The following is a 27,182-nucleotide window of genomic DNA, read 5'->3' as shown; positions in this document are numbered from 1 at the left end:
ATGATAGCCATTCTGACTGGAGTGAAATTAAACCTGAAAGCGGTTTTAATGTACATTTCCCTGGTGGCCAAAGGTATGGAACTCTTTTTATTACACAACATGGTACATAAGTGTCCCTGCAGTGTGCTGACTTAGAATCCTTTGTGCATATGCTCTGGAGTGGTTATAGCAAAGTCATGTGGTAGCTCTGTTTTTAGTGTGTTGAGAATCCCACACTTACTTACATAGTGACTCTTGCCAGTCCTCTCCCACCAGCCATGTTTAAGGCCTCCCGTCCCCACATCCTTGCCAGCGTTTGTTGTCTTTTGTTTTCTTTATTTTTTGTAATTTATTTTTGAGACAAGGCCCTGACAAGCGACCCTCTATATTGACCCTCTTTTCACCTTCTTGAGTATTGCTTCAATGCGGTTGATCAGGAGAATGAATTTTGTCTGTAGATAGCATCATTTTGTCCTGGTGTGAAGCTTGCTTTGAAGTACCTCATAAAGCACCGCAGGACTGCTGTCTTCAGTAGTCAGTCATCACAGCCCACTGAGAGGCTCAGATAAGATTTAAGTGGTGCTTGTAGCTTCTGATTCTAACATGCCTAATGTTCTGAGTACTCACACAGAGTCCAGATTGTGATAAGCCAGTGACGGTTTGCACAAATTTTAAAACTTTGAATTAAGAAAATACGATTTTCTTCTTAAATTTAATCCTGAGGTAAAGGCTGCCATTAAACCTCCACCACAGGGTCCTCAAGTAAATCAAGTTAACAAGTCCTTAGGTAGTTTCTGGTAGTAGCATTTTTCAGCAGTGCTTGGTTCCTATGAGTGTGCGTTGCCTCACGCTGAAGAAACTATATCCTCCAACAGGTAGATTGTTCTTGGCTAAACCTTTGTTATCTATATTACCAGTGAATTATTTCCTGGTTTAAAGTAAAAAAACAGCCCCAGCTATTTGTGGTATTTTTGTCTTGTGCCTTTGGCAAGACCTTTACCAGAGCTTTGCCATTTGTAGTTAAGTGAGATTATTTTTTTTTAAGTGGGAGGGGTTGAAATGATTCACTGGAAAATACTAGCAGATCCTTCAGGAACAAGACAGCTCTAGAAACATTTGTATTTGATGTCATGGGCTGGTTGTGAGTGACAAGAAACAAAAAGGTAAAATTTGTTCCTTAAGATTTTCTACCTTGAAAACCAGAAAGGTATTAATGCTAGAAAGGATGACGGATAACTTTCCTCTTAGAGTATGAGTTGGAGCCATTGAGGTTCGTAGGTCATGTAAAACCCAAAAGGCGCTTTGGTTGTGTTTAGAATAGGTGTTGGATTTCCTAATGAGTTTATGTGGTAAACATTTCTGAGATGCCTTGGAAAGGGGACTAGTTCCTACATACTAAGTAAGTCTGTGGGGCCTATGTAAGTGATTTCATAAGCTGCTGAATTTACCGTGTCTCCACTTAAAGATGTATGTTTTAACCTAAACACTATTGGTGTGGGGGAACCCTCCCAGCCTTCCCTTTGTGGTTTGCCTGAAACATGATGTCTTTTTTGTTGTCGTTGTTATTCCTTTTCAGAAAGAAGACATAGCTCATCTAGCAAGCCTTCTTTGGCCGTTCCTCCCAGCTCAGTATTTTCCTTCTTCCCTTCTCTGTCCAAAAGCAAAGGCGGCAGTGCAAGTGGAAGCAGCCGGTCTTCCAGTGGAGGGGTCCTTTGTGCACCCTCATCAAGTTCCAAGTTACTGAAATTGCCCAAAGAGAAACTGCAGCTCAGGGGGACCATCAGGCCCATGCATCCCATTCAGCAGACTAAAGTCCCCCATGCTAGAGTGTAAGTATGGCCACATGGGTTTGGAAAGCTTACCTGTTAGGGTAAGCCCTGTGTGAGTGCCATCACAGAGTGCCCATGAGGCATGGGTAAGCATTCACTTGGAGAATTCAGGTACACATTGTTGGTTCTTTTTATGTCCCTATCATTGCATAGAAAACTGTTCAAATGAGTAATCACAGTAATCATAAGGCCAGTAGTATTTATTGATCTTTTCCTCTGTAGAGTTACTGAAAATGAGCTGTATCTGTGTGATACCATGTATTGATCATAGCATCTCTGTGGAGTAGGTCTTTCCTCTATTTTCCACGTGCGAAAAAAGCCGCTTAGGGCAAGATGCATTGTGTGAGATGCCCTCAGGTCTGACAGGCCTGGTTCAGGTCCCACTTCTGTTACTTCACAGTGGAAGCAGGACACCGCTTCTCTGGGGGTCTAGGAGTATCCCCACTGCAGGTTTAGGGGGTACTTTAGTTAGGGTACTCTTGTGTACACTCACCCAATGGAGACAGGAAATTAATGAATGGCTGCTGACACTCCTGAGCCTCTGTTAGTAGTAGTAGACATTAAAGAAGGAAGATCCCCAGTGGCCCCTCTGGGAGTCTTGGTGGCCTGCAAAGCAAATAGGGAAGCACAGCTTTCTCTGCCAGCTTTGGATTCGTGTCACAGTAGTGATGAGGAAGGACTGGAAGAAGTTCACAACTTACCTGTAAGACTCCGCTAAGTTTCCAGAGTGGATCTAGAGGCTCCGGGGTGGGGGGAGGGGGGCTGGCTCACAGAGGTCACATGAAGGATAGAGCCATGACTCCGATAGAAACATGTCTTGCTTTGTCATGATATCTCTCAGCCTGCTGGCAGGTAGCTTTTCGTTGGCCTGCTTCCCTTTAGGGGGGAGGTGTACACATTTCAGTCCCAAGACCTGATGATCTGGTTAATCTCAGGGAAGGGTCTAGTACCTGATATTACTCAAGAACCTTGCCAGCTGGGAGAGGCCATGACACCAAGCAGTAGTTTTGTTGCTGCCAGGCTACTCCAAGTACAGCTCTTGGGGCTATTCGTCCTTGTTGCTAGGCCCCCAGCCTCTGCTCATCTGTCAGAAGTGCTGTACAGGAAGCTTGTCTTTCACTTCTCTGTCTTGAAGCTAAAGAAAATGCCAGGGCAAGTCACTTGCCAGCTTAACAGCTATTAGAGCACTAGCTCCAACAGAGTTTGCAAAAGCTCCTCAACCCAGACCTCCTTTGTGTCCAGCAAGGGCTCTGAGGAGGGACCAGGTAAGCCATTGGGGTCTTATTGACATCATCATTTTTAGCAAGTAAAATGATAGCGTGAATAAGGTCACAAGAGAAGTCATCGTTACATTAGTGGTGCAAGTCCTCATCACCAACGTTACCAGGTACAGCTGTCCTAAGCTTACGTCATAGGAACCTTTGTTCAGGGCCTGGAAGACTAGCGCATCCGTGACACAGCACCTGCTAATTGAACGTGGGTCTTCCTCGGTGGCAAAAGCAGAAGGGCTTCCAGGAGCTGCTCTTGCATTGTTAGGCATATGCTTGGCATTGTTTTTGAATTCTCCTAAGTCTTGAGTGACATTTGATCAGTCAGACATTTGTTTTAATGATTCCTTTCTTAAAAATGATGTTTCTGCTGGGTGAGAAAGAGTTGATCTTTAAGGGAGAGAGTCTAGATAGGCTGACTACACCCCATTGGATGAAATTGTACCGAGGTACATCTGGGTACACTAACTTAACTTGATGTGCTCAAAGCATGAAATCTGGTGGGGTGGGGGGGCTATCAAGTGGTGCGGATGGAGGAGGTGGAATAAAAATGATTAAGATGTTTTGTATGATATGCACAAAAATTTAATAAATATATATAAAAATTTAAAAAGAAGGAAAAAAATGATGCTTCTTATAAAGTATCCTGTAAGGGTTCTGTAAGATGATCTTTGGTTCTTTCAGAACTTTTGCTTTCTTATAGAAATTGTATTGACTGCCAAGTCTTAAGTTTTCCATAGATCCATGTGCAAAATGTTTCTGAAATGGTAAAAGCAGATAAATTTGATCTACTGGGCTTTTTGTCAGAAGGGCTAATAAACTTCATAAATATTGAACGCCACATAGTTTTTCTGTGATAGTTCTAAGAAAATGTAGAAGGTGCCTTCTCGGGGCCTGGCCCTCTGCATACTCTGGCAGACCCAGGCTTTGCTCTCATCCCTCTGGTCCCCATTCACCAGGGGCCATAGGACACTTATGCACTGCATTCCTCCTCCAGCAGCATGACGCCCTCTGTGAAGGTGGAAAAGATGCATACGAAGTTGGATGGCACACTACTGAAATCTACAGTGGGGCCAACCTGTCCTGCTACTGTGAGTTCCTCAGTCAAGTCTGGCCTTAACTGCCCCTCAATACCAAAGCCAACCTTGCCTTCACCTGGTCAGATTCTGAATGGCAAAGGGCTCCCTACCCTGCCCACTCTGGAAAAGAAATCTGAAGACAGTTCTAATAACAGGAAGTTTTTAAATAAGAGATTATCAGGTAACTTCACAGTTTTCTCTTAATGTTTCAGTGTATATTAAATGGGCATGAACAGAGGGTAAATGAAAGTCCTTTTTTTAAAACTGGTCAACTGGAGCCTTAGGGAGATTTCTTCAGTAGTACATCTGTCGTCTTCACACTTCCTTTTAAGGAGCATGCTTGGATGTGTGTACATATGTGCGTGTGTAGCGTAATGGAAATTAGCTCTTTGTGGTTTTTCTGAATGTAAATATAGTAATGCTGATGAAAAAAAATGCTTTGCCAGTCATCTGGTAGCAGTGGTGGTGTTTCATCTGAGGCTGCTGATCATGGCAATGCCCACATCTCATCTGTTAACAGTCATTGTACATTTTATTCCAACTATAATTTGTATATCTCGAGATTTTGCCTATTAAAAAATGAAGAGAGCATTTCATACACCTACTGTAATAATGTTTGTGTGCTCTTGACAGAAAGAGAGTTTGATCCTGACATCCACTGTGGGGTCATTGATATGGACACCAAGAAGCCCTGCACCCGGTCTTTGACATGCAAGGTGGGTGCCTTCTGAAGGCTGGTATGCACAGGGCCCTTGGCAGTAGCACACTATTCCACATCTCAGACACAGGGGAGCCAATGCTCTCTGGCTGTCCTCTTAGTTGTGTAAATGAAATAAACTGGTTTGATGACTGAAAACCTCAAGTGGACAAAGTGTGATGTGTGTTACTATAAACTGTACATTTGAGAGGTTTTGTTTTACTTTTTTAAATGTTTTTATTACATTTTGTATTTATTTTGTGTGCATGTCTGTGTATGGATGTATGCACCACAGTGAACTTGTGCAGGTCAGAGGCAACTTCTGGGAGTCCGTTCTCTCATTCCACCATATGTACATTTCTCAGGGGGGTTTGGAGGCAACACATCTCCCTCTGGCTTCCCTAAGCCCCCAAGATCCATTCATCTCTACTCTCTCTCCCCCCGTATCCAACCAACCTCCCTCCTCCCTCCCCAGTCCAAGTGTCCCCAATATTCCCTCCCTCCCCTCAATAACACCCACCTCCCGCCATCCCCCCTTCTCCTGAGTTCCCTCGTCCCCCACCATCGCCCTCTACAGGTCCTTCCCTCTTACCCTCCCAGCCAAACACTTCCACTTTCCCCACCTCCCCCCAGTAACATCCACTTTCTGGTTCTTTCTTTTCCTTTACCTCCATGTTTCCTTTCCATTTTCCTGGCTCCTGGTATAACATCAGGATATATACCCACGTATACAAGGGATTGGTGCACAATCCACAAATGAGGGAGAACATATGTCACTTGCTTTTCTGCATTTGTTACTTCACTTGGTATAACAGTCTCTAGTGCCTTACATTTACCTGCAAACTTTATAATTTCACGTTTTCTTACTGCTGAGTAGAACTCCATTGTGTAAATGTACCACATTTTTATTATCCATTTGTCAGTTGAGGGTCATTTAGGTTGTTTCCATCTCTTAGCTATTGTGAAGAGAGCAGCAACAAACATGGATGTACAGGTATCTCTACAGTAGGATGAGTCCTTTGGGTATATGCCAATGAGTGGTATAACCGGATCATTTGGTAGGTTCATTTTTAGTTTTTTGAGAGTCTTCCACACTGCTTTCCGTAGTGGTTTCACGAGGTATTCCCACTAGCGGTATTTGGTGCTTTTTATTCTCTTGATCTTAGCCAGTCTGACTGGGGTAAGATGGGATCTTAAAGTGGTTTTTATCTGCATTTCTCTAATTACTAAGGATGTTGAGCACTTTGTAAGGTGTGTCTTAGCCATTTTTATTTCTTTGAGAACTCTGTGTTCACGTCTACAGCCCATCTTTGTATTGGGTCATTTATTTTGTTTCTTCGTTTTTTGTGTATTCTGAATAGTAATCCTCTATTGAATGTGTAACTGGTAAAGATTTTCTCCCACTCAGTGGGTTTCCTCTTCACTTCCTTGGCTGTTTCTTTTCTATACAGAATCTTCGTAGCTTTCTGAAGTCCCGCTTACTGATTGTTGACCTTAATGCCTGAGCAGCTGATGCCTGATTTAGAAAATCCTTTCCTACTCCCATATCTTGGAGGGTCTTCCGCCTATGTTTTCTTCCAGCAATTTAGACTTTCAGGTTTCACACTGAGGTCTTTGATCCATTTGGAGTTGACTTTTGTGCAGGGTGAAAGATAAGGGTCCAGTTTCACCCTTCTACAGATGGAGATCCAGTTTTGCCAGCACCATTTGTTGCCGATGCTGTCTTTCCTCCATTGTGTTTTCTTGGCATCTTTGTCAAATATCAGGTAGCTGAAATTACATGTACTCATGTTTGGATTGTCTGTTGTGTTCTACATATCTACATGTCTCTTTTTGTGCCAGTACAATGCTGTTGTTGTGACTATAGCTCTGTAATATAATCTAAGATCTGTAATATAATCTGAGATCAGTGTTGTTCTTTTTGCCCAAGATTGCTTTGGCTATCCAGGGTCTTTTGTGATTCCATATGAATTTTAGGATGATTTTGTCAAACTCCGTGAAAAATATCATGGGTATTTTGATTGGGATTGCACTGAATCTATGCACTGCTTTTGCTAAGATGGTCATTTTCACAATATTAATTCTACCAATCCATTAGCATGGTCGTTCTTTCCATCTCTTAGTATCTTCCTCTATCTCTTTAAAGATTTGAAATTTTCATTGTAGAGATCTGTAATGTCTTCAGTTAGGTTTATTCCTAAATATTTTATTTTTCATGTTTGACTGGGAGGGTTTCCTTGAATGCTTTCTCTCATTGCATATTATTGGTATATAGAAAGGCTACTGATTTTTGTAAGTTGATTTTGTAACCTGCCACTTTACTGAAAGTATTAATCATTTCTAACAGATTTCTGATAGAATGTTTGGCATCTCTTATGTATAACATCATATTGTCTGCAAATAGTGATAATTTGACCTTTTCCTTTTTAATTTCCTTCTCGTCTTACTGCTCTCACAAGAGTTTTAAGCACTGTATTGAAAAATATTGGAGATAGTGGACAGCCCTGTTGGGTTCCTGATTTCAATGGGAATGTTTCCAGTTGTTCTCCATTTAGAATGATGTTGGCTATGGGGTAGTTGTATATAGCTTTAATTATGTTAATTATGTTGGTTCCCTCCAGACCAATTCCTTCTAGGACTTTTAACATGAATGCATGTGGGATTTTGTCAGAGGCCTTTTCGTTTATTGAACCATTCTTGCATCTCTGAAATAAAGCTAACTTGATTGTGGTAGATGATGTTTTTGATGTGTGTCTGAATGCAGTTCATATTTTGTTGAGTATCTTTGCTTCTTCTGTGTTCATTAAGGATGGGGCTTTAGGTTTTTGTGTGTGTGTGTGTGTGTGTGTGTGTGTGTGTGTGTGTGTGTGTGTGTGTGTCTGTCTGTCTGTCTGTCTGTCTGTCTGTCTGTCTTTACCTGGCTTTGGTTACAGTGATACTGACTTCATAGAAGGAGTTTGGGAGTTCTCTCTTTGTTTCTATCTTTCTGAATAGTTTAAGCAGTATTGTTTTTCCTATGATATGCCACGTGGAGTTTCTGTTCTGGTCCTATCTCATTGGTGTTCTGTGTGCTTCTTCAATCTGTATAGGTATGTCTTTCCTTAACTTAGGAATGTTTTCTTTTATAATCCTGTTGAAGATCTGGTCAATGCCATTCACCTGAGATTCTTCTCCTTTCTGTATGTCTATGATGCATAGATTTGATCTTCTCAATGTCCCACATTTCCTGTGTATTCCATTCCTGTGGTTTTTTGGTTTTTTTTTTAATTTTACATAGACTTTGCCTAAGGAGTTCAGATCTTCGACATTGTCATCAGTCTTGATACTCTGTTTCTTGTTTCATTCATTCTGCTTGTGAGCTTGTCCTGTTGTTTCCAATTGGCTTTTTGAGTTTTTCAATTCATGTTCATTTCAGTTTGGCCTTTATTTAATATTTCTATCTCTTTTGTAAATTCACTTTTCAAACCCTGAATTGTTTTTGATATTTCTTTTTGAAAATATTTATTATTTTTATTTTATGTATATGCGTGTATTGCCTGCATGTAGGTAAGTGCACCTGTGTCGTGCAGTGCCCACAGAGGACAGAAGAGGCTTTCGGATCCCTTGGAAATGGAGTTATGGACAGTTGTTAGCTGCCATGTGGGTACTCGGATTCGAACCTGGGTATTCTGCAAGAACAGCCAGTGTTCTTAACCATTGAGCCATCTCTCTTTCATTAAGCCACATATTTGTATGTTCTTGAGCTTCACAGGTTTATGCCTGGCCTATATGAGTTCTTTGAGTTGTTTGTGTTTTTTTTTTCAGTTCTTTGATCATCTTTATGATTGTTCTTTTAAATTCCTCATCCGGGGTTCCTCAGGGTGGTTGTCATTGTAGTACACTTCTATGGGACTGGTGGGTTTTCTTGGGGACATGTTCTCTTGGTTATTCCCTATTATTTGTTTGGGCAAATGGATGTTCTTTGTTGGTTGTGTGTCCAGCAGGAACTTCTATTTTGCCTTTGTTTAACTGAATTGTGGTTCTGTTTATATTTGTATTGCTTGGTTGCTTTTTGCTATGGTATGGAAAATAAATTGGTATGTGTTTCAGGTTCTTGCAGAGTAGTAGACTGTTCTGGGTACTAGGGGTACTACGTAGGCTGGTCAGGACAGGAGGAGGACAATAGGAGGTCTGGACTGTGTCAGATCAGGAGCCTGTGGGATCTCTGCTAGGGGATTTACATAGTCTGGGTTAGGAAGCTAGTCCAGGGATCTGAGGCAGAGGAAATGAAGTAGGCCTGGGTCCAGGGTTAGCAGTGGATAATTTGGAATAGGTTGGAAGTGTTGAGGCTGCAGAGGAATGGAATTGTAAGTAGTGCTTTGATGAACATGGGAATGCTAAAATCTCTCCCAAGACCCTGATTTCAGTTCATTTTGGTAAATACCCAGATGGTAGGATTGCCTGAAGGGTTTTATTTAGCACAAAATCCACAGGGAATATTGTTGCATTCTTCCTGTGCCTTCGTTGCTAGGTGTCCTGATTTTGTAGGGTTATACATTTTTCTGCCATCTTCCTTTTCAAACAATATGTTCTTTGCTTTTAAGGGTGCCATTGCCATGGATAGCAAGGTGCTTAGTCTCTGTGACATTAATGTGTGTCTTCAGCCCCGATTGGAAGTTAGTTCCATGTAGGACTGGTAGAAAATGCAGCCTCCAGTTAGGCTGCACCTCTATAGGCTTCCCATAATTACTGCCGTCTCCTGTTTTACATCCTCCGTCTTTTTTTTTTTTTTTTTTTTTTTTTTGAGACATGGTCTCCCTGTAACCCCAGCTGGCCTAGAACTCACAATGTAGACCTTGATCTTACAGAGAGCTCACCTGCCTCTGCCTCCTAGATATTGGAATTGAAGGCCTTCTCCAGTTTTTTGCATTACTTTTGGTCTGATCCTGTTTGGTCCCTTAAGACTAAACCTGCCTGAGGGCCCTACCGTGCACATCCGCAAGTTGCTGCCATGTTTCTTCTGTCTTAGGCATAGATTGTTGTATATCCTTAACACAGGAGGCTTGCTGCTGTTTGCCCTGTCAATCCCTGTTTTCTACCTGCTATCTTCTCTGTGTCTGTCTAGTATCAGTGTGCCTCCATGAAGAGGGATTTGTGACTCTCAGCCTTTGTCCATCTGGTCCTTGTACCTGATACTTTGTTTGTTGCGTACATCTCTGAGTGCAGGCCTTGTTCCAGGTCCCAGAAGAATATGGAGTTTAAAACAATCAAGTGTGTTTTCTGTACTTGTGGACCGTTGTTTATGATGCTGGAAGTGGATTTGGCTAAGAATGACTCATACGTATAAATCACTGTTGATTTATGGACAAGAGAGAGGCCTGAGTTATGAAATCTGTAGTAGGAAGATTGGCCTTGAAGGCTTCCCAGCCACAGGAACATTGGGCTGAAACTGGATTCTGATTTATGTGGGCAGAGAGATGGGAAACGTGGAGGAAACAAGAATGAATGGCGTAAACACCTCCTAGATGGCTAGGAGGCTGAGCAGCAAGAGGGAGAAGGCAAGCAGTGCATGGTACCCTAAGCAATAGTGGGCAGCACACAAAGGTCTTAAGGCATGCAGGGCTTCTGGAAGCCGACTTACATAGTCATCTATTTGCCTGTGTCTTAGGCAACTCCTGCAGAGTCCTGATTGTTGTGGGTGGGTGGTAGTCATGGGATTTCTATTTGGAATGTTCTTCAAAGCTCACTGGGAACCCTGTTTACTCTTTCAAACAGACCTGGGACAATATCCACTGCCTACTTTCTTCACCTGAGACATTGAAAGATGAGGAGAAGTTTCTCCATCTGCCTAGGGAGACAGACAGTAGTGGTGCATGTGCACACATTTTTTCAACACATGCTGGAGGGCCATTGTCCTTACATGCCTTTGGTTTGAAGCATTTGCCCAATGGCAGATGTTCCTCTAGGTACTTATATGGTGATGGACAGAACAGAGTTCCTGGTCTTCATTTAAGTTACTTCCTTGCAAATATATTACATGCTACCAGTTTTTAAGTAAAAACTGAAAAATAGACACATTTATCTGTGTCATGTTAGCTTTTGGGTGGACTTAATTTTCATTATGTCCAGTAAGGAGTGAGCTTAAGCTTCTCAGTTCCAGTGTAAGTTTGAAGAGTGTAATTTCCCAGGGTGTTTTTTTTTTTTTTTTTTTTTTTTTCCGCTGGCCTGGAATTTACAGAGATCCACCTGCCTCTGCCTCCCAAGTGCTGGGACTATAGGCTTGCACCATCATGTCAGGCATATGTTTCTTAAGTTTGTTGCTAACATGCTCTGTAAACCTGTAGAGCACTGTGTTTGTAAATGTAGTCATGACCACATATAAAGGGTATTGTAACTTAAAGAAGGAAGCATTTAGATAGATGAATTCACTTTTGTTCATGATAAGTGATAGGGACACTCCTGTTAGAGGACTCATCTGCCCCTGGAGATTGGTATCTCCATGCATTTCTACAGACAGTGGTGCCAGTAGTATGGGAGGAGATTGAGTAACTGGTCCTTGTGGAATCATTTTACTGTGATTGGACTTGACTTTTGGTAAGATTGGCCATTTCTTATGCTTCACACTTCGTCTCCTACTAGGAGTGGTCTTAAGCTTTGAGCATATAGGCTTTCAAAATGCCAGTGAGGGCTGGAGAGGTGGCTTACTACTTTAGAGCATGTACTGCTCCTGTAGAGGACCCAAGATCGGTTCCCACCACCCACTTTGGGTGGCTCTCAACCACCTATAACTCCAGCTCCAAAGGATCCAGCTTCCTCTTCTGACCTCCAAGGGCACCTGCACTCACATACACATACCCACAAACACACATACACATAATTTTAAAAGTCAGTGAATATCAAATGCATTTGGTACACAGACATTTTTTTCCCTTTTTTAATATTTTCTTTTTTTATTTTATGTGTATGAGTGTATTGCCTGTATGTGTATAAGTACACCTGTGTCATGCCATGCCCATGGAGGTTAGAAGAGAACATTGAATTTGGATCCCTTGGAAATGGAGTTTTGGACAGTTGTTAGCATGCATTTCTACAGACGGTGGTGCCAGTAGTATGGGAGGAGATTGAACTGGTGCTGTGCTGTAAGTCAAACCGAGGTCCTCTGCAAGAGCAGCCAATGCTCTTAAGTGCTGAATCATCTTTCCAGGCCATACATTTTCTTATAAGATGTGATTCAAGAGTTTTTATTAGCTGCCTTCTTTAAGCCAGTGCTACCCCAATTTGACCAACCGTACTCTGTGCCCATTTCCTATTTGGGAAATTCAAGACGAGACCTCAGGAACTGAGTACAGTTGCCCTACCTTCCTGTCTCTTCCTGTTCACATTGTTTTTCCTTCCTTGGTTCTTTGTTTTTCTCACGTCTTCCTTGGCTCTGCCAGCCTCCGTGTCTACGGTACTATGGCTTTGACCCCCTTCTCTCTTTACACATCACTTTCGTTGGAATAGAGGAAAGCAACTGTGTTTAACTTTTGGTTTCACACAGTTCAATCGTACTTTACCAATATGTTTTAAATTAACATTTAGATTTTATGTCATTACAAGAGTTTTTAAAAATGAAATTCATAAGAACCTTGATAAATTAGTCCTTCATGCCACAAAACATGAGTACCTGTTAGCTATTTGTATTTTGTGATACTTGATTATACACCAGGTGGCATGGCTAGTATTGCTCTTTTCCTCTGATGGAGTAACACATGTTCCTATAATTAGAGCCTACAGTATGTGATCTAGTTTGGCTAATGAGAAAAGATTTCCAGTTTACTAACTGTTGAGTCTGTGATAATGGTATAGATTTGTTTTTCCACACAGCAGATTAACCTTTTGTTTTTGTGTCTGCGTCTGTGTTTGTTTTGTGTCTGTCTGCCTATAGACACATTCCTTAACCCAACGGAGGGCTGTTCAGGGTAGAAGAAAACGATTTGATGTGTTATTAGCCGAGCACAAAAACAAAGCCAGGGAAAAGGAATTGATTCGCCATCCAGACTCTCAGCAACCATCGCAGCCTCTCAGGGACCCGCATCCCACCCCTCCTAGAACGTCGCAGGAGCCACACCAAAATTCTCATGGAGTGATTCCTTCAGAATCAAAGCCTTTTGTAGCTAGTAAACCTAAACCTCATACCCCTAGTCTTCCAAGGTAAGTTAAGCCTCCAACTCCATTTCTCTCCTTTAGAGAATGGGCTTGTAGATACTGTGTGCCCACGTGTCCCCTTCTCTACTACCTGTACACTATGTCGTCAAGAAATCTGCATCATTCTCACTATGGAGAGTTTTATAAATTGGATCTTTAAAAAGATTTATTTTTAAGTGTGTGTGTGTTTCTGTCTGTTAGAGAAAGAGGGAGAGAATGTGAGCATGTGCACATACACGTAGGCACACAGAATTTAGAAGAAGGGGTCAGATCCCCGAGAGCTAGAGTTTGAAGCAGTTGTGAGCTGCCCAGTGGGTGCTGGGAACTGAACTCGGGTCTTATGCAAGAGCAGTGCAACATGTTCTCTACCATAGTACAACATGCTTTTTACCACTGAGCCATCCCTCTAGCCCTTAAATTGGATTTTCCTTCAAAAGGTTGTTAAAGCCATCAGTATATTCCAACCAGGACTCCTACTTAAAAATACAAGTAGTAGCATAAAGCCAGAATCATCTGCCCTGTGGTAATTCTTTTTAGGCTTCTCTTAACCTTATCAAGCAGGTCTGAGATTGGGTCCTGCCTTCAGGTGGTTTGGCAACAGTTTCCCATTTATTTCTTGCTTCTTGGCAAATTACAGTAGTGGGAGACTGCTGGGGCCAGGAATTCAGTCTGAGGTTTTGTAGCATCTGTCTGTCAGCTTCAGTGTTCATTCGTTCATTTGAGACACCTTGAACATATTAGCACATAGAAAAGCAGCAGGTTGGAGTGTCTTCACAAGAATTTGCCATGTGTATGCTGAGGCAGTGATGGGAAGGTGTATGTATGTTTCACCAAGCTGAGATCAAGGACTTTGGACCCATTTGCAGAGGGAGAGGTTTAGAGAATGGGGAGTTTCAGTGTTGGCTGTTCAGTCATTGGCCACAGGGCTTCTGCTGACTGTGTTAGCCCTTGGCTGCTTGCTGTTACTTAATTGTCACCCTCTTGTGTGCCTGATTCTTGGAATGACTGTGTTAAAGTGGAAACATCTCCTTCAAGATAACCTAAGAGTATACTTCAACCTGTCCCAACATGAGCCTTGTCATTTAGAAGCAATGCAGTGGAGAGTGGTCTGGCCTCAGATCAAGATTCCTCAGCATGTCCTTTGGCATCTTCACAATGAAGATTTTCCATATATAAAAAGTAAGCTTACTTGCTAGACCATCCTAGACTAGATGGAGGATGATGACATCACCACCCTTTAGTACTAGGCTTCTGACTATCCCAAGAGGTGATAATGCCCCCTGGCCTTCCTAGGTTATCCAAGAGCACTTGGCCAATTACTTTATCTGTTGCCTTCAAAAATAAGATACTGTTAATATTTGTGAAATTCGAAGAAGCAATCAAGGACATAATCCCATGTTCCATGTATGTTCCTTTTCTTCAGGAAGAGCAGAAGAGGGGCTTAGTCACCAACATGGCTATGGAAGGGAACAGTGGTTATCAGCTGGTTTGGGTTGTACTTGGCTGACAACTCAGCTTGGAATTGTGATGCTAAGGAAAGAGGTTCCTCCCCTTCCTTGCCACCTTGACCAGCTTGTTTCCCCGGGGCTAGCTGTGGCTCCTGGCCCCTCCCTCCTCTGGAGGTTTTTTTAGGTACTCCTGTCTGAATTGAGACTGCTGATGACCAGGCATTGCTCCTGATCTCCTGATCTGATCTGTGCTGTTCTTTTTATCCATTAAGGCCTCCAGGCTGCCCTGCTCAGCAAGGGGGGAGTACACCCATTGATCCTCCTCCTGGCCATGAGTCTCCACATCCTCCCCTGCCTGCCACTGAGCCAGCTTCTCGGTTATCCAGTGAGGAGGGTGAAGGTGATGACAAAGAAGAGTCTGTTGAAAAACTGGACTGTCACTATTCAGGTCATCATCCTCAGCCAGCTTCTGTAAGTTCTACAACTACCCCTGCAGTGATGTTCCCACACAGCATGGATAGAGCACTGTCTATGGAGGGAGGGGCCAGGGACCTTGCTGTGCCTGTAGTCAGGCAGCTCACATAGACGGGGCACAGAAGGGGAGTGCCCTTGTCATGCATGTACATGTGCATGTAGCTAGCATGTAGTCGGTCAAGCAGCTAAGGGTGCTGTGTGCTTAGTCTGGGGACTGCTCATGTCTTGCCTTCCACAAAAATTCAGGGTAGGGACTGTCATGCTCGGGCCTCACAGCTTCTTCTCCTTGGAGACATCTAATCTCAGCATTTCCTGACTAGTTCCTTCTTGAAGGTGAGACCCCTCCCAGGGCTGGCGTGGAGGTGGCAAGTGTGCCAGCTGTGCTTTCTGTTTCAGTTTTGCACATTTGGGAGCCGGCAGATTGGAAGAGGTTATTACGTGTTTGACTCCAGGTGGAACCGGCTTCGCTGCGCCCTCAACCTCATGGTGGAGAAGCATTTGAACGCGCAGCTGTGGAAGTGAGTGCCTGTTGGTGGGGAGGGAATGAGCTGACCTATCTCAGTGGTTATGTCTTCCTCTGATCTTGATGACCTCAGGTTCTGATTTAGGAAGAAATACTTATCTAAGTTTAAAAAGAATGGCTCTGGCTAACTGCAGGAAGAAAGTGCCTCTGCATATGTTCATCTGCTTGCTCGGCAGCCACAGCTTGTTCTGGGTGCTGAGATTCAAGGTGGATGGATTCTATAGTAAGGACCTCTAGTGTAGTTGGGCATGTGGGGAGACAAGTTAGTCAACAGAAAAGTAAAGAGATTACAGTTTAGCATCCTGGAGATGCTGGTTAATAAAGTGAGCACTGATACTTCATGGGGTGTTGACTGTGCAAGGAACCACTGAGTCTGCTTAACTATGAACTTTCACAATTCTTTGCTACATGACTGACTATCCCTGTTTTTTTAGATCATGAAACTGACATCCAAGGTCATAGTCGTAGGTTAGGGATTGGGTCAGTAGGGGCAGTTTGTTTCCAAATAAATACCAGGCTCTGGGATTCAGAAAGAAAGCCTTTCTGAGATGGATGGATCAGGGAAAAGTAACTAGGGTGTGAGTAGTATTAGGTGAAGCAGTTACAGAGGAGTCAGCTCTGTGAGGTCCTGAATCAGAAAAGGTGATGGCTTGCTTGAGAAACAGCAGGAAAGTGAGCACAGGACAAGGCAAGGCCCAAGGGAGGAGCAGGGCCAGAGGAGTGCACTGCTGCTGGTGAAGGTGCCAAGAGGAACCGTGGGCCGTGGGCTGAGTTGCAACTGTTATGTCATAGACACGTCCTCTGTAGCATTGTGTATGGTAACATTATAAGTTAGAAGAAAAAGGAAGGTTCCTTGGCCTAAAAAGTTTACCTCAGCATTCCTTCAGGTGAGCTTGTTTCAGGTGCAACACTCAGAGCCTGTAATGGACACCATCTTTTGGCAGCTGTCAAGGCAGGAGGTGCCTTTGTTTAATAGGGAGCATTTCTGAAGCCTATTGACCTGGGAATATCTTTTAGGGGACTGTTCTAGGAAAACACATGCTCAGTTGGATCTACTATCCTGAAGTGGACTGTCCAGTCATCCCCAGTTCATCCCAGGTCCACCATGTGGGCATCATTGACTCGTACCTTTTAAAATGGACTGATAGTGTGGCCATTTGATTTCCTGGCTTGGATTCTTAGTGCAGCGAGCTAAAGTTGGTCAGGGCCTTAGATAGTTTCTAGTCAAAAGAGCCATCTCCATGACCATTGATAGAACTTGGATTTGTGAACTTGGCAAAACAGTTGCCTCTGCCTTTAAATTTCACCTTTTTCCTGGTGCTTCCTGCATAAGAGCTTTTTCATCATTCTTTCTGAGGGAACATGATACCTTTCCAGTGAAAAAAATTTTTTATTATTTTTTATTTTGTGTATGAGTGTACTGCCTGCATGTATGTGAGTGCACCATGTCATACACGGAGGTCAGAAGAGGGCTTCGGATTCCCCTGGAACTGGAGTTAAGAACGGTTCATACCTGCCATGTAGGTGCTGGGAATTGAACCTGGGTCTTCCGCAAGAGCAGTCAGTGCTCTTAACCACTGAGACATCTCTCCAGCCCCCTTTCCAGTGAAAATTTAAACAGTCATTTCCTGGGGTCCTGATTTTTTTCCTACGTCATAGCCCTCCTGGGTACCTGAATCATGTATTTCTTCATTCTGCCTAGTGGCTCTTGCATTGCTTCATGGAGCCCACCAAAGCTGGGGTTAGGAAGGTCTTCTGAGAGTGTCCTCCCCATAGTATTGGTAAGGATTCTCTGCCAGCAGTGGAGTAAAGAGAGTTTGTTTTCCTAGTGGCCTGTGTGGAGAGGTTTTCCTCTTTGTGCCATGAACCTTTGAAAAAGCAGGTTTATGAGTTGACTTTTGATTTGGTTCTGGCAGTACCTGTTAGGATAACATCACCTATTTGTGCTCATTAGCATGGTCTCTGGTTTTGTTTTCTGACAGATCTCATGTATCCTAGACTGGCCTCAAACCCCCTATGTAGCTGAGGATGACCTTGAACTTCTGATCCTTGTCTCCACCTCCTGAGTGCTGGGATTATAGGTGCTGCACACTATGCCTTGTTTTATGTGGTGCTGTGTGTGCTTGGCAAGCACTCTACTGACTGAGCTGCATCCCTAGCCCCATGACTTCTGTTTCCAAAAGTCAGTGCATCGAAGGACATGTGTGGCTCATTGATGAGCTGGTAAACAGGCTAGAGGTGTATGGGAGAGTAGAGTGGGGTACCAGCCACAGGTGCTCTGGAAATGTTCCCTGGACGAGGGAGTGCTGCCAGTCCATCTCCAGGCCGCCTTTCCTCACAGTCCCTGAGATTTGCTGGGTGTGCTTAGCACATCTAACCCGTGGGGCATCTTTGAGACACTATCAGATACTGTCACAGTGGTCCAAGTTGAATTAGACTGACTCAGTGAAACTCTTTCTTTACAGAAAGCCCTAATTCAGCACCACTCTTGTTCTCATACCCTTTCATTGTTTATTGTGGTAAACTTGAGTGTCAGTAGAGACAGGATTTAAGCCTCATCTGAAGCGCCTGAGTTCTCTAAATAGTGGAATTAGACCAACCTTTTCTCAAGAGCATTTCCATGACCTCAAAGGCCATCTCAACTTTTTGGGATTTCTGTCAACTGCCTTTTATTGATCTGGGAAGGACCTGGAATGCCATCCAAACATGCTTTGTTTCATAGCTATTTGAATTGGTAAATATTCACCTGGCTTCTAAAAAAAGGAACATAAAGAGGCGTACGGTTCAAAGTCTCAGTCTCCTTTTCTCTTGCTCTCCTATCTCTACAGACAGTGCTATTTTTATTATATTTTTGTATACCTTTATCTAGTTTATAAGCTTTTTAAAGAGGAAGCAGTAATTGCCTTTCCAGAGATCTAAGTCCTCCCTGTGGAAGGAAACCTTTTTCCTTTTCCCAGGATTTGTTTTCTGCCCAGTCCTTAGGTCCAGCCTCATGAACCACCTAGTGGCCATATTAAGGCACTGCACCCAATGAGCAGCTTACACTTCAGAGCAAGCCTGGCTGGGTGTCTTGTTTAAGGGCAGGTTCTGATGAGGTCATCTAGGCTGAGGCCCAGGAAGTCAGTTTCTAGCAACCTCTCAAGTACTATCAGTGCTTGTTCTGCTCCCTGAGTAGCACAAAAATAGAGCCCAGCTTCCCCATGTTGGTTCCATGTTAGACTCTCCTAGAGATTTAGAAATGACTGTGCCTGCTTTCCTTGAGATTCTGGTATAGGCAGTGTGGATGTGGTTTAAGCTCCATAAGTCCCTGTAGTATGCAGCCAAGTGGAAAAGCACGTGCAAACACTTGCACTCATTATTTTTTTTTTTTAATTAATAGTGACTTCTTAGAAGACATCTAGAAAGTACAGCAGTTCAAGCCAAGTTCTGCCCACAAGGGTTGTGACTGCATCAGCCCGGGCTACCCAGTCCAGGCTGGAGCAGGACAGTTGTAGCACATACAGGCTTCTCCTGCTCATAACAGATGAGGGTCCTATTATGTTGGTCTAACTGGGGCTTTAGGCCTGTGCCACCATGTTCAGCTGTCACCTGAGTTTTAGTTCTGCAATAAGGCTTACTGAGTTTTTGGTACTGCCATGTTTAAAAATCAGAGCTAAATTAAAAGGATCTCCCCAGTTTGACTCTCTGGATGAATCTCTCTTCCCTTAGTATATTACCCAGACATTATAGTTTGCTATACCACCCGAACAGAAGAGTCCCCTTGGGATTTGAACCCCTGTGCTTGTTCACACCAGTAGTCACCCATTGCTTAAGTAACTAATTCACGTCTAAATTCTCTCCACATTTGAATGTTATCTGTGTATTTCCAGCCCTAGGGATACAGTAGTAAGTAAGCTTTACACATGAATGTTTGGCAGTCACAAATTAAAGTCAACAAGTCTAGCGACAGGAGGCACAGGGAGAGACAAGCCAATCAGGATGGTCAGAGCGGACTTCTTAAAGCGATGAGCTAAAACTAAAAGAGTCGAGCAGACAGCAGAAGTAACAAGTGGCCCAGACAGGACATGCAGGGTCTTTTATGGCATGTGCTTGAAACAAAGGAAGATCACTTGCAAGTGATGGGCAGTGGAGGCATGAAGCTGGGCTGGTAGCAGGAGTGAGTCCTGTATAGTGTTTCTCCTAGACCCCAGGAAGCATAAAGAATTAGAAGGAAAGATACAACAGGATTGGGTTTGGGTTTTGGATCATCACTGTGATGAGAGTGCAGGTGTCCTTGACCAGCTGTGCTGTTACTACTCATGCTGTCTTCCCTCTCCAGGAAAATCCCACCAGTGCCCTGTACCACATCACCTGTCTCTGCACGTGTTCCTCACCGGACAAACTCTGTGCCGACATCACAGGGTGGGATCAGCTATTTTGCAGCAGCCACTGTCTCTACATCCCCAGTTCTGCTGTCACCTACCTGCATCTCCCCAAATGGCAAATCGGTACCAGCTCATGGAACCACACTAAATGCACAACCTGCTGTTTCTGGGGCGATGGATCCTGTGTGCAGTATGCAATCCAGACAAATATCCTCTTCCTCCTCATCCCCCTCCACACCCTCTGGCCTCTCTTCAGTCCCTTCCTCCCCTATGTCCAGAAAACCTCAGAAGTTGAAATCTAGCAAGTCTTTAAGGCCCAAGGAGTCTTCTGGTAACAGCACTAACTGTCATGCCAGTAGCAGTGCCAGTGGCGGCTCAGGAAAGAAACGCAAAAACAGTTCCCCACTGTTAGTTCATCCTTCCTCCTCTTCATCGTCATCCTCTTCTTCTCATTCCGTGGACTCTTTTAGAAAAAACTGTATGGCTCACTTGGGGACTCCATTCCTGTCAACAGCAGCATCTTCTCACAGCATTGGCCTCAACTGTGTGACAAATAAAGCACACTCTGTGAGCCTCAGGCACGAGCAAACAGGGAGGGGTCCCCCTGGCGGGAGCCCTGCAGAGTCCATCAAGAGGATGAGTGTGATGGTGAACAGCAGCGACTCTACTCTTTCTCTTGGCCCGTTTATTCATCAGTCTAGTGAACTGCCTGTCAATTCCCAGGGCAGTTTTTCACACTCACACACTCCTCTAGACAAACTCATAGGAAAGAAAAGAAAGTGCTCACCGGGCTCTAGCAACATCAACAACAACAGCAGCAAGCCCACAAAGGTTGCCAAACTGCCAGCCATGAACAATGTCCATACGAAACACACCGGCACCATCCCAGGGGCACAAGGACTGACGAACAATTCCCTCCTTCATCAGGTAGGAAGTGGATTCTGATCCTTGGGGAGTGTCTGTTGCCTCTCCCTTGGGATCTTTTGACGGTTGAAAATCTGTGGTTGGGTGGGTTGATTGGTTTGCTAATAATATAGATGCCCACCTCCACGGCAGTCTTTAACAAAGGAAAGAGTCCGTGGGCATATAAAATGGAAAACAATCTTTGCAGAGGGCCTTATGACTTTCAGAGATGTTCCTGAGTACAGAAGCCACACCTCATTTAGCAGCTAGGGCTGAGGACCGCAGGAGGCTGACAGCAAAGCAAGAGTTCAAAGGGAGTCCTCTGCAGAGGCAGCACCTGCATCCTGATGTCTTAGATAAGGAAGCAGGGAGCACTGTCAGTTCTCACAGTGACTCTAGAATGTTCCCCTGCAGAAAGATGAGCTGCAATCAAACTGATCCAAGGAAGCAGTTACTTAAGACCTCAAAGGAAAGAGCTTGAGCGAGAGATTTTTTTCACCTTGAGCACTTTCAAATATTCTGGTTAAATTTCACCCGTATTTTCTCCTCCCTGTTTTCAAGGGAGGCAGGAAACAAGGTTCAGTGCGGGCATAGCTGAAGCCTGAAAATTTGTTCCAAGCTAATACCTTAAAAGACACTGAACTGTGCATTCAATAGCATTAGGGAGGTGGTGGCTTCGTGGGTGTTGGGTTCATATTTCCCGGGTCTGTCTTATGCCGTGTCTTTGTTTCTCTCTCTCTGCTGGTTTCTCCCGACTGTATGTCACGTAGCTGTTTCTTCAGCAGCTTTTGCTCTAAATTCCAGCTCATCTCTCATCTTGTTATTTCATTCATCAGGATATCTCCTCACCTTGCTTACGAACAGGAATTTCAGCAGCAGCACCCCAGAGCCCTGACTTAAAAAGTGAGGCTCTCTTTTATGTTGTTCCCCCCCCCCTCCCCATCTTCAGAACTTAAATGACAGGTTAGGGCTTTTTCCAGAATGTACCAAGGAGTTTCTTACTATGATATGACTTCCCTCCAATATTTGTGTGAATTTGCAATACCAAAAGTATTGGAGAAAATATCTGAATTTAAATAACTACTTACGTTATGGTATGTTGGTTGGTCTGGCCTTCTTGAGTATAAAGGTATTTGGGCCCATGTGAACCGTGTTTCTACTTATTTTGTAGTTACTTATGTAGCTATGATCCATATAAGATGGCAGTGCAAACACAGAAAGAAACAGTACACCTAGCCCCAAAACTGCCTCTGAGCAGAGTGTCTGATTGGGCCCGTGGGAGAGCTTGTAACATCCACCATACATTTGTAGCACAGTATATAGTGTCTTCGTGTAGACCTGTAGACCTTAATCCCTGCAGGTAAAGGGGCGAGATGGAGAATGGGGGTGGGCACTGGAGGGCAGCAGCGGGTAACAAGGATGGGAAGATGGGGGTGTCCTGCTGACATGGAGCAGCTGTTCCCCTGCCTTGCATCATTTTCAAAGAAACCGTGGAGCTAAACTTGCATGTGAAATTTGGCCCTTTTAAATTCAGAGTAGCAAACATATTTCTTGGACAAGTTTGGCTTAGGCTCTGCCAATTTGCTCTGCCTTTTACCATCTGGGGGGACTGTGCCCACTAAGAAGGCCTAGTCTTAATTTGGATTATGGGAATCAGTTTCAACTCAGGTTTATGTTAATAGAAGAATTTCTTCTGCTTAGGATACTTTTTATTTTACTTCACAAATCCTGGGGGGCCTGTGGCTTGCAATCAGAGGACATAGGTGAACCCTAGGAAGTATTGTCCAGCTTTGTCTGTGGGAGGGTCTCACAGCTTTCAGGAGAATCTCAAAGGAACCCATGACTTGAAGAATGCCATTCCTAGAAAGTAGAAACCTCAGTTTGCTCTGTTTCCTTGTGGAAAGGGCGTTAAGTGCTAATTGGGCTGGCTAATCTGTGAATAGGGAAGTGAAGTAGGAAACCAGAGATAGGAAGAATAGGCACTCACCCCATCCCCACACTCCCTGGAGTCTGTTCATGGCCTCTAGGCCTTAATAGGGGTATTGGGAAGGGCAGAGTTCTCCCTCTGCTGTAGTAGTGTCTTGGATGTGAGCTGTCACACCTCCGTGTCAGTACATGTAGCCCTGCCCTATTTCAGTAACAACCTGGGATACATTCAAGGACACAAAGCAAAAAAATAAATAAATAAAATTGTTTAGATGAAGAAGCAAACATGAGATCCAGAAGCCTAGACCTGTATCTCTTGTTGCCAATTTTCTGAAAGTAAATCTTTAGAAAGATTGAGCCCAAAGGCAGTGAAAGCTAAGGCCAGATGGTCACTGACCCTCCTTGCCGTACCAGATCAGTGAACTTTAGTGTGAGCAGACTTGGGGGTATCTTTGTAGAATCAGAATGGTGTTGAGCCATTTAACTTTAGTCTTCTCTCGTTTTCTCATCCCTTTTTCAAAAGCCAAAGGCACGTCCCTGACAGCTGACAGTACCACTGGAAGGAGTAATCCAGACACTTTCGAGGACAAGTTACACCTCCACTCAGCACTCTGGACTCCACGATGCCTTTGAGTCTCTTTTCCCAAACTCCTGTGGGCCTCCAGGGTAACCTGTGGCTGTTTTATGAGGATTTTTCCGAAGCTGTGTCTGTAGCAGTGAGTACTCATAAAGGACACTGGATCAAGTTCAGCCACCGGATTGCTTTTATCAGTGTTAAAGTGGTCTGGACTGCTTGCTACCAATCTGTGAGAAATCTGTTTGTGTGTGTTTGTTAACTTGCAGCATATCATGGAGCCACTCTTCAAGTAGACTGGCTGGGCAGAAGAATGTTTTGGAAAGAGCATTACTGTAAACTGCCCCTCCCCGCCTTCCCCCCCAGATCTTTTTTCAGTTTTGGTTTTGTTTTAACACACCATCTTCTGTAGCTCACTCTCCAGCAGGTAGGCACCTTAACTGGAGACTGGAGGCCTTGCAAAGGGTAGCAAATCGCATCCTGAGTAGCCTCCTAGGGAAGAAAATTGGCTTTAGGGTTTTCTAGCAGTGGAGTAGAGTATACGGGTGTTGGTCAGTGTCTCGTGACACAGTAGCCCAGCCTTTTGCAATTGATTTAGGATAAGAAGCATGTTATAACCTTCAAACTTTGGAACTGGTTTGAAGACATTGATGGCCGAATGGAAAGTGTAAACTATATTGAAAGTTTACTTTTCATGGTACAAAAGCAATTCTTTGTGATAAAGAGAGAAGAAAGAAAAACAGACAAAAAAACTAGTTTTGATAATGAAAAGCCAATTGAGGCAGTGGGTTAGGGGAGGTTAAAAAAAAAAAAAAGTAGGGCAAAACTTGAAAAATTTCCAAAGAGATGGACTTTTTTGTTAAAGTTTTCATGTTAAACAGTGTGTCAGATTGGGCTGTTGTCTTACTCGGTCTGCTTTTTAAGAACTGCCTTTCTGGACACCCTTAAATGCCCCCCAGGCATTACTCCTATTCTCCTCTTCGGACACTGCTTTAGTACAAGTGTACATTTCTGCTCCCAGTGCTCCTGGCACTGTGTGTGTGTCACACTTCCCTTCAGGCCACTACACGGTTATTTGGATGCATGCAGGCTCAAGAGCAGACCACAAGGAAGAGCAGTAGGAGAGCCTTGTGTGTGTGCCGTGAGCAGGCTTCCTGAGGTAACAGTGTTTACTCGTACACACCCTCCTTTCTTGGGGTCAATGGAGGCCATCTTCCCTCCTGACACTTGGAGCCCTCCCAAGATTTCTTTTTCAGTACCCCACTCAGAACATTCAATCTGTAGAACAGCATTGCTTGAGAAGGCGTCTATCAGTGAGTTTGGGATGGTCTGGAGCCACCGCCACAGCTCCTGAACAGAGAGCCAGGCCCTCTGGCTTAGAGGAGAGCACAATGGAGTGGTAGAATTCCCAAAGCTCTGGACAGTGCCTTGGCAGAGCCAGCCAGGGATCCTTTTCCCCTACAGTTCTTAGGTTACAAACTTCCATTTCAGGGAATTTCAAGTCAACAACAGGTAGAATGAATTATATACTTGGTTACTAGCCTAATAATGTGAATTGCTACAGACTTACTCTTATTATGTAAGAAAACAAAGACTTTATGCTGATACTTTAGCTATAAATTGATGTAAAATAACGATTTTTTTTTTTTAGGGAAAGGAGAACAGAATCTTATTCACTTATTATGCAATCAGTCAGTAAATGTTTTTAAGATGATGCTAGAGGAGAGCTCTAAGGAGAGAGCGTGAACGGGCCAGTGTGGAAGGTTAGGAGAGTCAGTCCGCTTCCATCCCAGTGGTAGGGAGAGGAGGAGATACAAGGGAATCAGAACTTACCTAGTGATTCCTTGCTGACAAGTGCAATGGGGTGTGGGTAGAATTTATTTTCAGAGCCAGGGGGACTTGATGGTTATAAATTAAGTTGCTTTTAGTGATGGAATTTATAGACAGGTCATGTTGTTCTGAAAGATGTGAATAGGATCCACAATAGCAAGTTTATTCAGAATAATGTAGATACTTAGATTAGTGAGTGTTGATCATTTGATTTCTTAGACTGGGGTTTTAATTGAATTTCATTATGTCTCCCGGTAATATACAGAGCCTCGGGATTAGGAAATTAGCCATTTTGGATTCTGCCTGCCACAAACAGACTTATTCTAAACAGTGCTATTAAATTTTAGACTGTTCAAATATTTTATTTTCTCTGACAGCTACTTTTTATGATAATGAACAATTAAGACCATTTAAACTACGGGAGTACAAATATTTTTTTTAATTAAATTAACTTGAAAAACCAAATTTGCAGTGGTTAGGTTGTTTCTAGACAGACTTTGGTATCAATTTAAAACCAAGATAATTTTTATATTCTTTCCAATAGAATTCATGACAACTTCTGCGGTTTTCTTAACCTACAAAAAAGTGCTGCAATGATGAACAAAGAATTATACAAAACCTACTTTTGTATCTTTATTTTGGGATTTCTTGTTCTATTATAAATATGGAAGTATCCCTATTTCAGAAGACATATTTTGTTAAAAATGAATTGTACATATTTAAATACGTATTTTTGCACAGGTCTTTTTTTCTGATACCCTGTTTTGGTACAATTGAGATCATCTAGTATTTATTTATTAATTAATAAAAATAAATACCTTTTTATAATTTGAAGTGGTTCACTGCCAAGCCAATAGTTCTAGAACCCACCTCCTTTCCAGTTGAAGGGATGCCTCTGTTCTGTGAAGTCTGTGTCCCTTAGTGTCTCGGAGTGACTCGTGCAGATGAAGTGGGCGTTGCTTCTCTCGGTTGCCTGATTTCCGGATAAACTACATGTAACTAAGTGACACACTGCTTTTCTTTTATTAGTTTTATGTGCGAGTGTGTGTGTGTGTGTGTGTGTGTGTGTGCGCGCACGCGGGTGCGTGTGCCTGTGTGTACACTCTGGGTACACGTGTTATTAGTATGTGATATGGTTTAAAGTTAATGGGAATAAAAACTGAAAGTGCCTGAACCTAGTTCTAAGCTTAGACAGATTCTCTTTACAAAGACTTGAATGTTCAGTTTAACTTCTGGAGTTTGCTTTTTCCACCTAAATATTATTTCTAAAATTTTAGGGGAGGAGTTACCAAGGCTGGTAATTTTTATAAGGTATTTTAAAATTAAAACCTTTTTGTTCACAGTAATTCAACTAGTGATGGATTGCCCAGTGGCACCAAGGGTTACAAATCTTTGTCAGCCAGCAACCTACAGGATGTGTCCGTTTTGTTATTCATGAAATACAGAGTTTAAGATAGAATATTTAAAATATTTTGTATTCCAAGAAAATAATACAAAGAAGTACCTCTGAGAACATTGAAAAAAATGTATAATTTGAAAAAAATGTAACATACAGGCAGCTGTCTTCCTGTAAGAGTTCTGTTGCCAAGGAATTTCTTAATTTCTCTCATTCTGTCCTGGGGGTGGGGGGATGGGCTTTGAAAGATGATTGTTAAAAAGTTTCATTGTTTAGAAGAACATAATCCTTTTTAAATTTTGTGTAAGACATTTTACCTTTGCAGATCCTTTAAGTGAGCACTGCATCCTGTCAGTGTGACTGTAGGGCCTTGAAAGAATTGTGACTTTTTTTGAGCTTGGTTATAAAAGCAATCTCCTGTGTTAAGACGTGTGAATAGTTTGATAAATATGTACACATCATCAAGAGCATCTCAGCTGGACTTTGTGGGCTGCTGTACAGAACATGAACAAATGTCAAGGGATAGAAAATTACTTTGGATATTTAAAAGAGAAGAAATATATAGTCTATTTGTTTTGTAACAAGTTTCTGTAAATAAAATAATTTATACTATTTATAAGAAAAAGTTGTGCTTTGCTTTATGAGAAATTAGTTTGTGGAACAAACATGTTACTAAATGGGCAATAAAATTAGGATTTCTCAATAAATAAGGTTGGTTGCATAAAC

At 43.0% G+C, this 27,182-nt stretch overlaps 1 protein-coding gene across 1 annotated transcript; it reads left to right on the top strand.

The window, feature by feature from the left end:
* Positions 1-27,182, top strand: LOC103724480 (ataxin-7). The gene is made up of 10 exons (XM_017795210.2): positions 1-73; positions 1,556-1,808; positions 4,074-4,336; positions 4,789-4,871; positions 12,759-13,024; positions 14,739-14,937; positions 15,337-15,458; positions 19,782-20,754; positions 21,567-21,633; positions 23,180-27,182. Exons 1-10 carry the CDS (start codon positions 1-3, stop codon positions 23,287-23,289), a joined length of 2,409 nt encoding a protein of 802 aa, XP_017650699.1. The 3' UTR covers positions 23,290-27,182.

The sequence above is a fragment of the Nannospalax galili genome, unplaced genomic scaffold, assembly GCF_000622305.1.
Source record: "Nannospalax galili isolate Female #2095 unplaced genomic scaffold, S.galili_v1.0 scaffold748, whole genome shotgun sequence".
Lineage (NCBI taxonomy): Eukaryota > Metazoa > Chordata > Mammalia > Rodentia > Spalacidae > Nannospalax > Nannospalax galili.
Note: the sequence above shows the minus strand (reverse complement) of the source record. Positions and strands in the feature narration are given on the sequence as shown.

Excerpts from the sequence above, each read along its gene's own strand:
- LOC103724480 (XM_017795210.2), top strand. The coding sequence starts at position 1 with ATGATAGCCATTCTGACTGGAGTGAAATTAAACCTGAAAGCGGTTTTA. Across the intron at positions 4,872-12,758 it reads CCCGGTCTTTGACATGCAAG|ACACATTCCTTAACCCAACG; the intron begins GTGGGTGCCTTC and ends GTCTGCCTATAG. Across the intron at positions 21,634-23,179 it reads CCAGAGCCCTGACTTAAAAA|CCAAAGGCACGTCCCTGACA; the intron begins GTGAGGCTCTCT and ends CTTTTTCAAAAG.